The sequence below is a fragment of the Elgaria multicarinata genome, chromosome 1, assembly GCF_023053635.1.
Source record: "Elgaria multicarinata webbii isolate HBS135686 ecotype San Diego chromosome 1, rElgMul1.1.pri, whole genome shotgun sequence".
In the NCBI taxonomy this organism is placed as follows: domain Eukaryota; kingdom Metazoa; phylum Chordata; class Lepidosauria; order Squamata; family Anguidae; genus Elgaria; species Elgaria multicarinata.
The window spans coordinates 117213478-117230955 of NC_086171.1; the positions used below are offsets into that span (position 1 = coordinate 117213478).

General features: G+C 37.7%; 1 protein-coding gene across 2 annotated transcripts in view; it reads right to left on the reverse strand.

The window, feature by feature from the left end:
- GPSM2 (G protein signaling modulator 2) overlaps positions 1-17478 on the reverse strand; it is a 45885-nt gene that overhangs the window by 19891 nt on the left and 8516 nt on the right. Inside the window, exons 2-5 of one of the 2 annotated variants that reach the window (XM_063135315.1) lie at positions 11905-12193; positions 5225-5446; positions 3827-3962; positions 939-1081 (exon numbers count right to left, since the gene is read on the reverse strand). In XM_063135315.1, coding sequence (XP_062991385.1) covers positions 939-1081; positions 3827-3962; positions 5225-5446; positions 11905-11963 — 560 coding nt within the window. In that variant the 5' untranslated portion in view covers positions 11964-12193. The remainder of the gene's footprint in view (positions 1-938; positions 1082-3826; positions 3963-5224; positions 5447-11904; positions 12194-17478) is intronic. The other variant, XM_063135325.1, reaches the window with a different exon arrangement.

A 17478-nucleotide genomic window follows, 5' to 3' on the forward strand; every position in this document is an offset into this window, starting at 1 on the left:
ATGGAGTTCTGATAAGACCAACCAGGTCTACTTGGTTATATTACTGAAGAAAGTTTTGCTTTCATATTATAACCTAGTACATCATCAGCTGATGGAAGCATAGATTTTTGCTCAGAGCTTGGAAGAGCCTTAGGCAAAATAAATCTTACTCCTATTTTGGCTTTTTAAAAGTTCCTACATAGGATTTCCTTCTTTTTCCTCTTTCATAAACACAGAATCATATAATTATATTTCTAACCATAAAACATATAGTAGGATGTGGGAGACTAGACAAATGTAGAATCCAGATAGAACCAATGGTTCATCACTTTGGAAAGAAAAGAATGCGTATAATTGATAGTCTTTGAGCTGAAGTGACCAGGAGCACTTTCCCATTTGAGCAGAAAGCTACATCCTTTCTTCTAAATTTGGGAAAGGATTCAGTGTCATGCTTTTCCAACCTCAAGTTTTCTGAAATGCATTCAACAAGAGCAGAACCTGAAGAATGTTTAAAAGCAACAACCCATACATAATGCCTCCATTCTGACAATGTCAGTATGACATGTTTTCATGGGCTTCTAGCACCATCACAGGTATAATGTGAGATCAAGTTCGTAATCCATAAAACAACTCTGATCATGAGTGTCTTGCATATAACTGTGTTCCATCAACTGAAAGTGTGCCCATCACTATACCAACTGTGCATTAAGTTCACAGGCAAAGAAAGACACATGAGATGCTGCTCCATAATGGTTGAGAGTTGTCTTTTTGGAACTGTTGATATTTGTCTCCCTGGAAATTCAGAGCATTTTAGGGACCACTATTAAGTTGCCTGTGTAACAGGAATGGTTGTAACTCAGGTTTTTTAAAACAACAACAACAACATTCTAATAAACACATTTTAAAGGTATATATAAACTTTGCTTGAAAAGGATATGTTTTTTAAAATTGTTACTTACTCATAATAATCTGCAGCTTTCCGCAATGCAGCTTTAACATCTTCTGGAAATTCCCCTGGATCATGAGTACCTGCACAGGCTACACTTTTACCCTTGGAATGATATACATTTCCCAGGTTATAGAGTGCTCTTGCTTCTCCAACCTATAACACAATTAAGAATATGCTGAAAATGAATTCAAATTGCTATCTTATGAGCACTTTCAGTCAGAAAGATAAAAACAACTTTCTCAGATATATAATGAAAGGTGCCAAGATACTGACTAATATAAATCATTCTATTCCTGCAATTCTGATCAACCACAGTACTGCCGAAGAATATTCACTCCATTTCTAAATATATTTATAAGGTGCCATCTCTGCTAATTACAAGAATCCCACATAAACTCCCACAGAATCCTACATAATTCAGCACAAATGGTCCAAATACATGCCACCTGTATTTGTAGAGCTAACCACATGGGCAGAAAACTTACTTTCTAGAACACTGAGAGAGTTGTCAAGCACCTGAAGGCACTACCAAGTACAATATTATAAACCATATCACATAGTTCATGCAACATGCATATTTGTTTCAAATATAGACAAATGGCAGAAGGTGAAATAAAGATAAAAGCATGATGGGAGAATATCCAGCTATCCACATCAAGTTTAGGGATGAGACCAGGTTTCCATAAAGGCTAGAGACCTCTGCACAGCAAATGCATTAGCCCAGCCTTCTCCAACCTAGTTCCCTGCAGATATTTTGGACTGCAACTCCCAGCATTCATAACCATTGCCCAGGTTCAGGAAAGCTACATTAGACCAACTACTGGACATAAATTCCAAGACATCACAATCCAAGACATACCACCTAAGTATATTGTCACTTGCTTTTTCTGCTAAAAGCTGCATTCTTCCATTCTTCCAGCAATTATACTTGCTGGATAAAGAAAAATAGGAATTTGACTGTGGGATTGGTGCTGGATGGAAGCCATTGCCAAGCTGCCACAACATTTTCCACCTTCAATCTTACCCTAGAAGTCCCATAAAATTGAAAATCGCTGGGGTTATTTTTACTTCCTCTTTTATTTTGTATCAACTTGCCAGCCACCAGAAAAGAGAGCTAGTGTGGTGTAGTGGCTAAGACCTTGGACTTAGACCAGGGAAACCCTGGTTTAAATCTACACTCAGCCATAAATCTTACTGGATGATCCAGTCCAAAATACCTCACAGAGTTGCTGCTAGCATGAAACAAAGAAGAAACGTATGTGTTGCCCTGAGCTCCTTGCAGGAAGGGCAGGATTAAAATGTAAATAAGCAAATGGGTCTAGAATACTGAGAAGGCCCTGCTATGTGTGGTAGCCCCATGGACCATATTCCCAAAAGCACTACTAGCGATGGGGCAAAAATCCTCCTGGACCCACAAGGGCAGCGGATACCCCTGCGTCTGGCCCTCAGGGCTCCAACAGACTCACCTGGCTGATTCCCCCCCCCCCCCCAATGGTGCAAAAGACAAAGGGGGCACAAGTGCAGGCGGAACTCAGTTCTGCCTGGACCTGTGCACACCCTTTGTACTCCCCCACCTCCTTTAATGGCAGCTGCCATTAACACAGCACAGAGAAATAAGCAATTTCCCCTCCACTCTATTATTTTCTCCCTCACCCTATTAACAAGGCTTTTAAGACCCCCATCGGTGGGCCAGGAGGGAGGATAATGATGGCCACCATTAGAATGGAGGGAGATAATATGCAATTTCCCCAGCTTTGGGAAATCAGGTTTCCCCCACCCACCCCATTTAAAACCTTGGATTAAGAGGGCCTTTAAGGCTACAATTAATGCGGCCTGGGGGGTGGGGGGAGAGACAGGAAAGCAAAGCACACTTTCCAGGGCCTCCAGAAAGTGAGCAATTCCTCCGGACATGCTAATAGCGCAATTCCCCAGACATGCTAGTGCTTGGCAAGGCCAGTTCCCGGAACAGGGCCAGCTGAGCAGCATTTGGCAAACTTGCAGTGCAGGCACCCCGTGAGTTCATCCCCTAGGCACCACAAGCAAAGCCTCCCTGGCTAATCTTAAACCCCAGTTTGGTCAGTATTGGGGAAGGGGGGTTCATTCAAGTATCTGATCCCTGAGCTGTTTAGGGCTTTGTACCACTATTATTAATACCTTGAACTGATCCTAGGAACTTACTTCTCTCAGCAGCTTTCAATGCCAAATTAGCTGTTCAGATTAACTTAGCAAATAAAGTAAAATAAACTCCATTCTTTCTATTGTGGGATGGAGGGCTTTTTACTAGCAAATTCTAGCCATTGTCATGAGTTCAGCAGCTGTCCACAGCAAGTCACACAGTATGTTTGTTGCAAGTTGCATTCTGAGGCATATAATGTATCACACTATAAAGTTTTCCCAAAGGCTTGGGCATTCTTTATTTGATGGGGATCAAACATTTATCATGCACTGACATAGATTTCCTCCACAGATGGGTGCTTGTTGGCCTCAGCAATGCTATTGCAATCTGCAAAGTGACAAAGTGGGGGGAAATAATTCCTTCTTCAGTTTTCTTTTTTGGGAGGGGGGAGGGTAAGACCAATGATAACAGGTTGCGAAAAGGTGCTACAGCAACCTCTTGAGCAAACTGTTTTGGGCAGGGATGGGCAACTTTTGGCTCTCCAGATATTTTGGTCTACAGCTCCCATCATCCCTCAAACTTGGCTATGATAGCTAGGGCTGATTGAAGTTTTAGACGAAAACATCTAGAGGGCCACAAGTTGTCCACCCCTGGTTTAGGACACTGACCAAAATTCACATTATTCTACTACTTGCCCCAGATGCACTATTAAGTTGTAGTACAGTTTAAAGGCACACATCATATATTTTTCTTACAATGCTGACAGTAGTAATCGCTCCTACCTTGTCACTTAGATCTCTGGAAATGTCGAGGTGCCTCTGACAACAGACAATTGCTTCTTCATAATTCCCAAGGATCTTTAAGGTATTTCCCAAGTTACCACTTGCTTTAGCTTCTCCTAGCTGGTCCCCAATGGTCCTGAAAATTGAAGGAAACACCCACTCATTCATGCCACTTTTATAAAAACAAATGCCTAACTTTAAACATCAGAAACATTTTCCATTCAATATCATCCTCAATGACCTAAGATATATGGGTGGTTGATAAACACACTTGAGTCCCAACCCTATGTTTACACAGTAGTAAGCCTTATTTCCATATTCTAGACCAGCATTTCCCAACAGCGGATCCCCAGATGATGCTGGATTAGAATTCCCATCACCCCAATCAGTATGGCTAGTGGTTGGGGTGATGGGAGCTGTAGTCCAAAAGCTGGGGACCCAATTTGGGAAAGGCTGTCCCTAGAGAATCCATATTTATGGATTAACGTTATTCCACTAATTGCCTCAGATGCACTGTTCAGTTGTAGCAGTGTTTAAAGGCACACATCATATTTTTGAGACATTAAATATTTGTTGAACTTCCATGTTATGCCTACAATCCTAAATGCAATTACTAGGAAGTAGGCACCATTGAACATTGTGGGACTTACTTCCAGGTAAACATGTGTAAGATTGCACTGTAAATGTATTATGTTCTAGAAGCCAATTGGTCTGATAATTCAATTCAAATAACAGTGCAAGATTAGTGTGAGGATACACTTTGTGGAGTAAGTTATTTCCAGTAAATTTCATATATAATGTCTTCTATTTTTATCTTCCAGGTGGGTGGGAGTAGAGGAAAGTTTGTGGGAAGGGGGATGTTATATAGAACGAATACAAATTAACATCCAAGCCAAATTAAGTTGATTATACTCTTTGAATGAAGGCAACTTATGCTTTACCTATGCATTACTATACTGTATAGACCACCTTTCTGTGGCTGCTCCCATGTATTTCCAACAACATCTTTCATTCACATGGTTAGAATAATTGCGCTACACAGCCCAAGAGTTTTTTACTGGCGGAACTATATCCGATAACCCTCCATTATAACTTTTTTTCTGGCTGTGGTCAATAATTGTTGAGCACATCTTCTCAATATTTCACTGAGCAAAGTTTGTTCACAAACAGGAAACATTAATATTATTTATTTATTTATTTATTTATTTATATAGCACCTACAATGTACTTGGTGCTGTACAGAATATACAAATAAAACAGCAATACCCTGCCTAGAGGCTTACAGTCTAAAATCACATTAAAACATATGAAGGGGGAAGGGGTTACACAAAACAGAAATAAAGGAATAATCATAGCAATGAGAACAGTAAATATCTGGATGATCCAAAATCTTGTTACCTTGCAAGGGTTAAATCATGGTGATGATATTCCAAAGCTTTTGTATATTCATGCAAGTAGAAATAGGCATTGCCCAGCTGGCTGTAAATCGCACTGAGGGTTTTTAAGTCTTCTGTTCCGACCTGTACTGCAGCTTCAAAGAAAGATACACCAGCTTGACAGTCTCCTGCTTTACACAATCGTTCCCCTTCCAAGGCAAGCTCCAGGCAAGAGGCTTCCATTCTGTAGACATGGAATGCAAAGAAATTGTGAGTTTTAATATACTACTATTCACTACAGTAATCATCAAGACCAAAACACCCATGTTCCTGTAGCAGTTTTGGTTAAAACTGTTATAAATTAGGTTTATTTTGAGAACACAACTGAAATACTCATTTGTTTTTGCCTCACAAGCTTAACAAAAAATTCTAATTATTTATATTACATCAGCTGATGCCAATATAGCATATAAATTATTGTACGAAACCGAAGAGTGTAGCTGCAGTAATACACCTAAGCACTTCATAGCAATAAATGTGTTTGGCAGCCTGCTGACCAATGTTAGTCATTTTGTGGCACACCAATAACATGAAAGATTTCTCTCCCAATTAAAAAAAATCCCTACCTAGCCACCTGGAGTAATTTCTGTCAGCACGGAAGCCCTGTTCCAAATGCCTTAGCGTCGCACTGAGGCTGATGGGTGGCTACTTGGGAGCGAGCCTTTTCAGCAGTAGCCCCACAGTTACAGAATACACTCTACAGAGAGGTCCGCCAGGAGCCTATTTAGTTATAATTTTGGCACCAAGCAAATACCATTCTGTTTCGTTTATCTGTATATTAAGGTTTTTTCTCCCGATGCCTCATTTAGCCCCCTGTTGCTTTTACTTGATTGTTTTATTCAGATTTATTTTTAATGTAATTTTTTTTATTATTTTATTATATGTTGCTTTTAATTATAGGGCAACTAATACAAGTTAGAAATAAAATAAATACATGAACAAAACAAGTAAGTGGGTAAAGTCCCCTGGAAAGATAGACTATGGAAAACATCCCTCTCTTTTTCTCTGGCTTCTGAAAGAGTTCAGTCTGTAAGTGGGATAAAGCCAACACTTAATACTAACTCAGAACTACTCAACACATTACTATAGATCATTCTTTAAAGTTATTACATAAAATAAAATATTAGAAACAGACAAAAAAATGCTAAACATCAAGTTCTTTGAGGAGACAGTTGTCCAGCCTCTGCTTGAAGATTTCGACTAAGGAAGAACCTACCCACTCCCTCTAGGTAATTGGATCCATTGTGAAATTGCCATTATCATTAAGACATTTCTCCTAACGTTCAACCAAAATTAACTTCTTGTTATTTAAGCCTATTATATCAAGTCTTGCAGCTGAGAACAAGTTTTTGGCCTCTTCTACAAGACGGCCCTTTTGGTATTTGAAACATGCTATCATCTCCCCCTCAATCTTCTCTTCTCAATCTAAACACATCCAGTTCCTTCAACCTTCCTCCATAGGACTTGTTTTCCACATCATCTTCATTGCCCTCCTCTGAATCTGTTCCAATTTATCTATATCCTTCTTAAAATGTGGTGCCTTGAACTGGACACAGTACTCCAGATAAGGTCCAACTAGTGAAAAATAGAGTGGAGCTATTGATTCCCATGATTTATAAACTAGGGTTATATTAATACAATGTAAAAGTGCATTAGGCTTTCTTGCAGCTGAATCACGCTGATGACTAATGTTCAGCTTGTAATCAACTACAATCCCAGGACCCTTTTCAAATTTACTAATGGCAATTGAGGTATCCCCCACCCTATACCTGTGCATTAATATAAATTTTCTAAATGCAGAATTTTGCATTTGTCTCTGTTAAACTTTATTTTGTTAATTTCAGCTTAGTTTTTCATTCTGTTAAGGCCTTATGAATTTTATTCCCATCTCCAGCATTAGCTTTGTGTCACTTGCAAATTTGATCCCTCAAATAAGTCAGTTTTTAAAATACTGAAGAGTGCTGGGTCCAGAGTAGAGTCCTGTAATACCCTACTGGAAATATCCCTCTGGTTTGGTGAAGAACCCTTGATAAGCACTCTTTGAGTACTAGCCAGCTGTGAATCCAGCTGTAAGTAATATATCTAGCCTGCATTTAACTAGCTTGCTATTCAAAATATCATAGGGGACTTTAACAAATGCTTTACTGAAAGCAAGATAAATTACACCCAAGATTAATTATGCTAAATACAAGAATTATTTCTAAAGCACTTCTAGAAGACAATACATAGTTGCAATTTTAAGAAATAGTCATTTTAATAATAGATATAGGAATAACATTGGAGCAGGGCATAAAAATTTTAGATGTATAAAATAAAGAATACCACCCCTTCAAAAAACAGAAACTAGGCAGGTATTATATTGTGTGAGGGAGCATGTAAATGCCCTGAAATGTATTCCAAATTCAGGACAGCTTAATACTATCCTCTGCTAATCATGATGTAGTTAAAGCTTCTATCTCAAAAAGGATCTTTCAGACCAACAGCTATTAACTCTGAGAATAAGAATAGTTTACTTGTTTGTTTTCTTTTTATTGTTTTTCTTTTCCTTTTTTTATTGTGAAGGAAAAAATAAAATAAAAAATAAACTATTCTTAATCTCAGAATTAATAGCTGTTGGTCAGAAAGATCCTTTTTGGGATAGAAGCTGTAACTATATCATGATTAGCAGAGGATAGTATTAAGTTGTCCTGTATTCAGAATAGTTTAACTAGTATGTCCTCATATCATGCCAGTGTCTTTCTCCCTAGGTAATAGACTATCTATCATTCTTCATGAGCACTATATACAAGAAAATATACTAGCATTATGAAGCTACTATTACTTCTATGGTATAACAGAGATAACCCAACAGTTAAACCTAGGTCTACAGAAATACACAGAACTTCAAGCATTTTCAAAGCCACTACATAATACTCTACCTATACTGGAGAAACTGGAACATGAATTTACAAATAATGTAATACATCGCATAATATGTTTTAATGAATAAATTGTATGATCATTGTAAATATCATTCAAATGCAATGTTTTCCCAACCGGTACCACAAAAAGTATCTATTGATATTTCATAACTACATAACTTCCGCTTCTTCAATATTTTGTACTAGGATATTTTAAAATTTCTAGTCAAAAACACTGCAAGAGAACTTAGACGTCCATAGACTATATGTAAAAATAAACCAGTGAAAGCATACTTTACCTCTTAGCCTTTGACATTCCACAGCCTAAGCACAAAGATATGACAGACATTCTTAGCTTCTGTAATTAAAAACTGTGGATGCCTAGTAGCCAGCAGTTGTACAGGATAAAACTTGTATTTCAAGCATGGAATTCTCTGTAAGTTTATCGACTCAGGTTGGCTAGCCATACTACATGCAGGATTTTAGGTTTGGAAAGTTGTGGAGAATATTTTAAAAGGCACTAAGAGCCATCTTCTTTTATTTTATTATAACGATGTATGTCCAGCATGACTTGGACAAAAACAAAATTGACTGCAACAGTGTGTTACACCACAACAACAAAAGATTTAACATACTCTATTGGGTAATCTTAACTAATCTTATCCCTTCCAAAGAGGTTCTCTCCGGGCACCTCATGTTAGATGTCACATTCAATTAAACTGACGTTTAAAAATTATGGTGCTTAATCAACATTTAAGGGATTTGCTCAATATGATAAAATATACAAGTGATCCTTTTCTGAAGTTTCATGTACGTAAGAAATAGGCACAAATGGATTTAGAATACATTTCTAAAGGAAGGTTTTAAAACTTAGAGACAATTAAAGCAGAATTATATACAGGTGATATTAGAAGAAAGGTTGCATAGAAATAAAGGGAGGCAAAGCTTGAAGTAATTTTTATGATTGGGAAGCATACTTTACAGGGATAAGGAACAGAGTTTACAATTATTTTAAAGGGAAAAAGGCAAATACCTCAACTGTGGAGGCAAATTTTGGGTACGCCATATTGGAGAGCTTGATTAAAGCAGCTTTGGGAAGAAAAGCTGTTTAGGGGCATGTCACTGGATCTAAAAGCTAGGCCTTAAAAGCAAGTTGTATATAACCTCGGTTAATTACAGGAATAGCATTAGCAGCTCGGCAAAGAGCTTTGCAATGTTAGATCAGCATGCTAAAAAGAGCAGGTTAATTTACAGATTTTTTGGAAACTGTCTAATAGTCGCAAGAAAAACAGTTGTCAATTTCATACTTTCATTGTCTTTTCCAAAGGCTTTGAATTGATCCATTATTCACTAACCAATAACACAATAAGCACATGCATTATAAGTGTGCAGATTAAAGAAAGAACAAATTCCATTCTTTTACGTACTCCAAAATAAATTATGTCCCAGTTTACCAAGTTACAACTTTCTGGATTTGGGCTACATATTTTCACAATACTGATACTTAATTTAATTTTTTTTGGTGGTGGTGGGGTTTCTACATCTAATCAACAGACAGGATGCTTCTTAAATATAACCTCCAGTTTTCATACTTGTATGTTATTTCACAGTTCATCTTGCATAATTTGTTGCCGTATTTTCTTTTAAAACTTCTCAAATTTTGTATCATGAGTTTTAAAAATTTGATTTGCCCCTGGCCTTTCTGCCAAGAAAAGTGGCACTCGAGGCAGCTTAAGAATAAAAACAGCACCTAACACAACAGACCCGTTTACATGCCAAAGGCCTGATTAAATAAAAATGCATTTGCCTGCCAGAGAAAGGACAGCAGAGAAAAAGCAAACAGACTCTCTCAGCAGGGAGTTGCCACCAAACATGCCTCTGAAGGCTGTGGTTTTGAAAGAAGGGTGTCTCCTGAAGATCATGGAAGGCGGTCTTTCAGGTAGCCTTTTCATTTCTGACTACCTTTCCAATACACAAGGCTAGTGTAATAATTCAGCCCTAAGTGCCTTAGACAAAGGGAAGGATGCAAATGTTAGTGTCAGCTTTTCCCCACTCATGTGTCTTATCAAGTAATTGATCCTTAGCTGCAGTGAGCAGCTCCAGGAGCAGTTAGGATATCTAACCCTGCACTTTTCCATTATATCCCATGTCAAGCATTTTTATATATTCCCTCATAGGGAGATGCACAACCTCCTGATGAGGCAAGAGGCACAAAAGTTATGTATCAGATATGATGAAGAATAAGAATAAAATAAGGCAGTACAAGGGGTACTGCCTATATGTCCCATCTTTCTGTCAAACCCAAAGGTGCTCTAAGTGTCAGATTCATTCCCATTTTTGTTCTTTAAAAAATGTAAACCCTTTCAACTCTCAAAGCAATTTTTTAAATATTTCTATTTACAACATTTCCCTCCTTGTTCATGTTAAAAGTTTTAATTTAAAATTAAATTTAGGTGCACAGTCCTATGTCCCTCTCTAAATGTATTGATAACTTCTGAAGTTTACTTTTCATTACATGCAGCTAAACCTACATTTACTCAGAATATAGATTCCAATTGATTTGCTAACCCAGCAGCTACATTTTGTTTCTTGGGTTGGAACAGAAAAAGCCTGGTCCAACTTATTCACTTCTCAAAGAGAGAGATAATTCACCATTTTAAAATTTCTGAAGAGAACCTATGTGGTCAAATCACATATAGTAAACAGACATTTAGTTCATTTTCAGTATTTTAGAGTACATTGCTTGCTCTATTATGAATATCATATATAGGTGGTAATAAAATGTTCAGGAATATATTTCCATATTGAGTCTAATGTATGGTGTTTATCCTATTATAGCATAAACAACATTTTAAACATGTGCTCACTAATAGTTGGTTTAAAAAGAAAATGTCTCCTTTTCTCTTTAGGTAATAAAAAGGCATACAGGGGTCATATATGGATAGGGGGAAAGAGCCAAGTAGTCATACAGAAGCTCAATTCCCAAACATTTTTTTCTTTTTCTGACATTTACTACATCTTTTTCTTTAATGTTCTCTACAATTCAGAAAGACATGGAAGTAGAAGATAGCTGCATGCATGGTGTTGTGTTGTGGACAAAGACTGCCTGGTTGATAACTGAATATCACATGCAGATCCCTATGGAAATCTATGTGGTTGTAAATACATCAGGGACATGATGTATTACTAGACATGATGTATTACTAGACATTACTAGACATGAACTAGAAGAACAACGCATTAAAGGGGACTATTTTTTAGAGTATTATTAAGTTGTTAATAACTCAAATACATTACCAAATTAACCCTCTGAAGTGGTAATTTAAGTATCTATTAAGGATGGACTGACATTTGTTCAATTCAAATTTTAATATGAACACACCCAATTCCCAATTCCCATACCAATATGAAATCCGAAACAGCTATATTTCTATATTTGGACTTTTCCAAATTTTGTAATGCAGTTCTTCAATCAAAAATGTGTACATCAGTGAAAATAATGTACAAAACTAAATTTTATTAGGGATAATTGCTTGCAAAAATGTGTATACTAGACAAGACTGCATATAAAAAAGTGTATTAAGAGAAATATACATAAAATGATTATGAATGTTCTTGGAGATGAAAAGTGAGGATCTAATCAAAACTGAAATTGACAATTTGTCCATCCCTAGTGTTCACATGCAAGCCATCTTTTGCTATCCTTTAAAAAGTTAGTATTAAAATTGGTATACTTGCTTACCTGTAGCGAACATGAAATGAACGACCTTCACACATGTTTAACAAAACATTTTCTTCCATCAAGTTGCATTACGAGTAGAAAAAAAAATAGCAAGTATGTTGCATGCAGAAAAACCACTAGGATAAGAAGTGCTTTCACAAGAACGTCCCAGTTAGTGTATTAACAATTTGGAGTTAATAAATTGTAGTACTCTTCTTTATTAGCAAGTAAAGGAGATCCTTGACAAACATCATTTAAATGTTCAGAAGTAGGATGAAGGTCTGTATCTGTGGCTCAGTCAGCTGCATTTCTGCAAATGGAACACAAGATGCTCTGTTTCAAGCTTTATTTTTATCATCATGGCAATCCAAAGCTAGCCAAAGAGCAAAGCTAGCCCTGCTGAGCAATCAGAGAAGCAAATAAACACAGTTTTTTTGTAGCAGGAACTTAGAAAGCAATAGAAATGGGCTCTGCAAGCCAAATTTCACTTTTCATTCTGTATTTAGATTTGGACACTCAAGTAAACCTCTTAATCACAAAGCATGTGCGTGCGTGCGTGCGCGCGCACACACACAACATTCAGCACATGCTCCTTTAAGATACTCAGCAGGGAGGAGCAATATATTTTTTCTACCACCAGATATAAGTTATCATTTAACACAACTATAGATTGCTTGGTCCATAGTCCTAGCTCAAGATGCCAAAAGACAAACAGCTTTTAACATTTGCTTATTTCAACTCTAACTTCTAAACATGTTTACAGTAGAAGCCACCAATTTACTTTCAAGTGTCCATGTTTAGATTTCAGATTTAAACCCTTTCCTGAATAACAACCTACAACTAAATTTACAGCTGATTAAAGATAGGCATTTAAAAGTTCAAGTTACTAGTCACAAAATGTTAATTTTACAATCATAATCTTGCTGAAAAAATCGATGTTTCTGCTGTGTTAAAGATAACCACTTCCTTTCCAGAGAAAGAACTCCACAATCAGATAAGATTAGGATAATATTAGTTAATTTAGCCATAGCATGTAAAAGACTATAATTGCAGCAAAGTCAGCCTAGGAATTCCAGGACTTCATTCATTTTTTGCCATAGAAAAATCAATTTCCTATGATTGACCATACTATGAACACTTCCCAGGCAACACGATATAGATTCTCCTCAAAGAGAACAAGCTTGCAGAATGCCCTACCAAAGCTGAGATAATACTCCAAGGGTCTTTGTAAGGGCTTAAACCTGTTTTGAAGTTTGATGTTGGTAAACTATGGACAACCAGAGGGAAAAAAAGTGGCTATGAATGCTCTTCAGTTGGGATGACATTTGCGCTTTGCAGTTCCTCCCTGAATGAGACTGAGGTATCAATCACTTTAGGTGGATAGCCAAGCCATATGAGGAAGCCCACTCCTGAGGCTTTGAGTTTTTGTTATTGAAAAGAAAAAAAGAAAAGCACAAGGCATTTTTGCAATGAATTGACTTAACCTCAGAAACTCAAAGCATCATGACAAAACAACTCTGAATTCAGAAGCCATTTTCCTGGGTTCATCTCCTTGCAACAGAACCAGTCAGGCGCCAGAACCAATAAATTTATGAAGATCGCCTGGAGAGAAGCAAAGTCTGACTCCAACAAGGACTAAGCCTAGTTGATTGATTCTTCGTTGGTAGTTCACATAAAATCAATGCAAAGATACTCTTAAACAGGACCTGTGTGCAATCCTGTAAAGCCATATTAATCTTCAGGAAGATTAATATGCCATCTTCTCGCTATTCAAGCTTATTGCCCTTCGACTGAGATTTGCTCCAGGATTGCTTTTCCTCAGAAGCCTTGCCCCTGTGGTTATGACCTGCCTTTCCGATTCAACCAACAGAACTTCTTTTCTATTTACCTCTTTTATTCACAGAGATAAATCTTGCTACATTTCCTAAAATAATGCCCTAAAACAATCTGAATGAATGAGGTGAGAACAAAGTGGTAATGAGTCTTTTGTATAATAAGGAGGGGAACACTGCAACAGAAACACACTGCTGAAGACTCCTCCTTCGGTAGATACTTCAGAGTACAAAACGCTTGTGCAATTCTTAGTCAAACCAGGACAACTTCTTGCCAGCAACTCTTGCTGCGTGTGTTCAACCATGATTGGACAATTAAACTGAATTCAAAGAATTTATTGTTTTTCCAGCTTTCCCACAGGAATTACCATTGTACAGGTTAGATTTGCTGATGGTGGCAACAATCACTACACTGGATCCCTTGATAATCAGCAAGTGTATTGCCTTAATGCAAACATGTCCAAAAACTGGACAAAAATAATATGATAAACCAGAGAATGATCTCAATCTAGGAAATTACATAATACAATGGCTGCATTCAGACATAACAAGCCTGAGCAAAGCACCAGGCTTGTGCACTGTCCCTCCCACCACATTGCCAGGAGGACATCAGCAGAGTTTAGTTTCACTTTTACAGAATCCTTCTTAATTACATCTGGCTAATTTAACAAGCTAGCAGAATAACCCTATAGGTTGAAGTTAGTTTATTATGAAACTTACTAGAATTTCTTTAAACTAGGTTTCCTGGTGCAACTGCAGCACTAAGTCCAGATTCTTTAAACTCAACCAAAGTCCTCCTCACAACCATGCGGGAGGATGAGAGGGAAGTGGAGTGAACACAAGGTGAAAGGGCCAGTAGGATAATTGCCTATATTTTATTTCATTCAACTTCAATACTCCTTCGGTCTCAGCTGATGAACTGTCTACAATACTGCGCTCTTCGAAGCCCTCCACTTGTTCTCGTGATCCGATTCCCTCTCGCGTCTTTATTAACCTTATCCCTGCTATCCTCCCTTCCTTGCTTCATATTATTAATTTTTCTCTGTCCTCTGGTTCATTTCCTTCTGCTTTTAAACATGCTACAGTCTCTCCTATTCTCAAGAAACCTACTCTTGATAGGCTATCTCTGTCTAACTACCGACCTGTCTCTTTGTTGCCGTTTGTTTCAAAGATCCTGGAGCGTGTGGTCTACTCTCGTTGTCTTGATTTTCTTTCTAGTAACTCTGCTCTGGATCCTTTTCAATCTGGATTCTGTCCTTTGCATTCCACTGAAACAGCCCTTACTAAGATTACCAATGATCTTCTTACTGCCAAGTCTAAAGGCCATTATTCCGTTCTTATTCTCCTTGATCTAACTGCAGCCTTTGACATGGTTGATCATGATCTTCTTTTAGATTCCCTTCATGACCTTGGATTTTGTGGCTCTGTCTATAACTGGTTTGCCTCCTATCTAGCGGGTCGCTCTTTCAGCGTGTTGGCTAATGGCAGCTTGTCTTCTTCTTTTCCCCTTTCTGTAGGGGTTCCGCAAGGCTCGGTGCTTGGTCCGCTGTTGTTTTCTTTATACATGTTGCCCTTGGGTAATCTTATTCAATCTCATGGCCTCCAATATCATCTGTATGCCAATGATACACAATTATATCTTTCTTCTCCGGATCTTTCTCCTGATGTTCACAATCGTATCTCGGCATGTCTCTCAGATATCTCAGCTTGGTTGCTTCATCGTCGTTTGAAACTTAATATGGCAAAGACTGAATTGCTTGTTTTTCCTCCTAAACCTTCTCCTCATCTCTCATTCTCTCTTACTGTCAATGATGTTACACTTACTCCAGTCAAGGAAGCTCGTAGTCTTGGCTTTATATTTGATTCCTCGCTCTCCTTTATTCCTCATATTGAGGCAGTAGCTAAATCCTGTCATTTTTTCCTGTATAATATTGCCAGGATTCGATCATTTTTGTCTGTCTCTTCTGCCAAGACTCTTGTTCATGCATTGGTTATTTCTCGGTTGGACTACTGCAACCTCCTTCTCACTGGCCTTCCTTCTTCTCACATCAGTCCATTGGTTTCTGTTCACCACTCTGCTGCTAAGATCATCTTCTTGGCTCGCCGCTCTGACCATGTTACTCCACTTCTGAAATCTCTTCATTGGCTTCCAATTCACTTCAGAATCCAATATAAACTTCTCCTGTTGACCTACAAAGCTTTTCATGGTCTAGCTCCTTCCTATCTCTCCTCTCTCATCTCATACTATTGCCCCGCTCGTGCTCTTCGCTCCTCTGATGCCATGTTTCTCGCCTGCCCAAGGGCCTCTACTTCCCTTGCTCGGCTTCGTCCATTTTCTTCTTCTGCCCCTTATGCCTGGAACGCTCTTCCAGAACATTTGAGAACTACAAGTTCAACCTCAGCTTTTAAAGCTCAGCTAAAAACTTTTCTTTTTCCTAAAGCTTTTAAAACTTGATTTTGTTCTGACTTTATACTGTTAGTTTTACCCTACCCAGTGCCTGTTTACCCTACCCTGTGCCTGTTTGCATTCTCTTCCCCTCCTTATTGTTTTATTATGATTTTATTAGAATGTAAGCCTATGCGGCAGGGTCTTGCTATTTACTGTTTTACTCTGTACAGCACCATGTACATTGATGGTGCTATATAAATAAATAATAATAATAATAATTACAGAATGACAATAAGTGTATGAATGCAGGTAGACTTTGTTTTGCTTAGGGCCATTACATACATGCATTAATGAAATGGTATAACCTTATATACAGAGTTCAGTTTCATGAAGGACTTCATTTGTCTGAACCTGACCCCATATGAGAACTTAATGCTAGTTTTCCAATTCTTCTCTTAGCATGGCATATTTGGATATTTTTATATGGGGCAACATCAGACAAATGCCTTCACATGTAAAATCTATCTGGGACAAAGATAGAATGAGGACTGTATCATCTTCTAAGTTTTCAAATTGTTTAAGTTTTAATTGTAAGTCACCTTCATTGACATCCTGCTGGGAAACCTGAATAGGCTTATCTCATCTTCTCACTTTTTTTTAAAAAAAAATCATTTTTATTCAACCTATGGCATAAAGCACTATAAAAATAAATATTGAAATAACTACGCCATTACCTCTTTTTCAGTTAATCATCACTCAGGATTCCTCAAATATTAGAAATACTTATTTGATTGAAAATACCTTTGATTTAGCTATGTTTTCCATCTGGAAGAAAACATAGCTAAATCACACAAGTTCCCCTTTAAACAAAACACACAGTTATTACTTGAAGGAAAATAAGGTATATAATTAATTAGTTTGTATAATATGCAATTTTGTTTCTCCTAGGAGTTGCTTCCTTCTTGCTCTAAGGTGTCAATAATCTTTCACTCCAGGCAAAATTATATAATGGTAAATTTAAAAAACTAGCTCCTTCACCAAGTTAGCTGATATTTCACTACCTGTCCACTAGGTTTCAGCACATAATGAAATTTCAGAAAGCCTAAAGGGTAACCATAGTTTTCTTTTTGCATTTGTTCAAGGATGCATGAATCTTAGCTCTCTTGTGGAAGAATTGTGGTTAAGAGCCTGCCCCAACTCTAAGGGGCAGGGTCTTGTCCTAACCTCATACTATTGCACCTTTGAAAAGCAGCACAATATCAGAAACAATCCTTACCCCTCTAACCAGCTTCAATGCTGGAGCTGTGGAAAGAAGTGTGGGATCATACTTGGAATTGAGCTGCATGGAAGCAGAGTGAAAACAGGTCCAGCCTC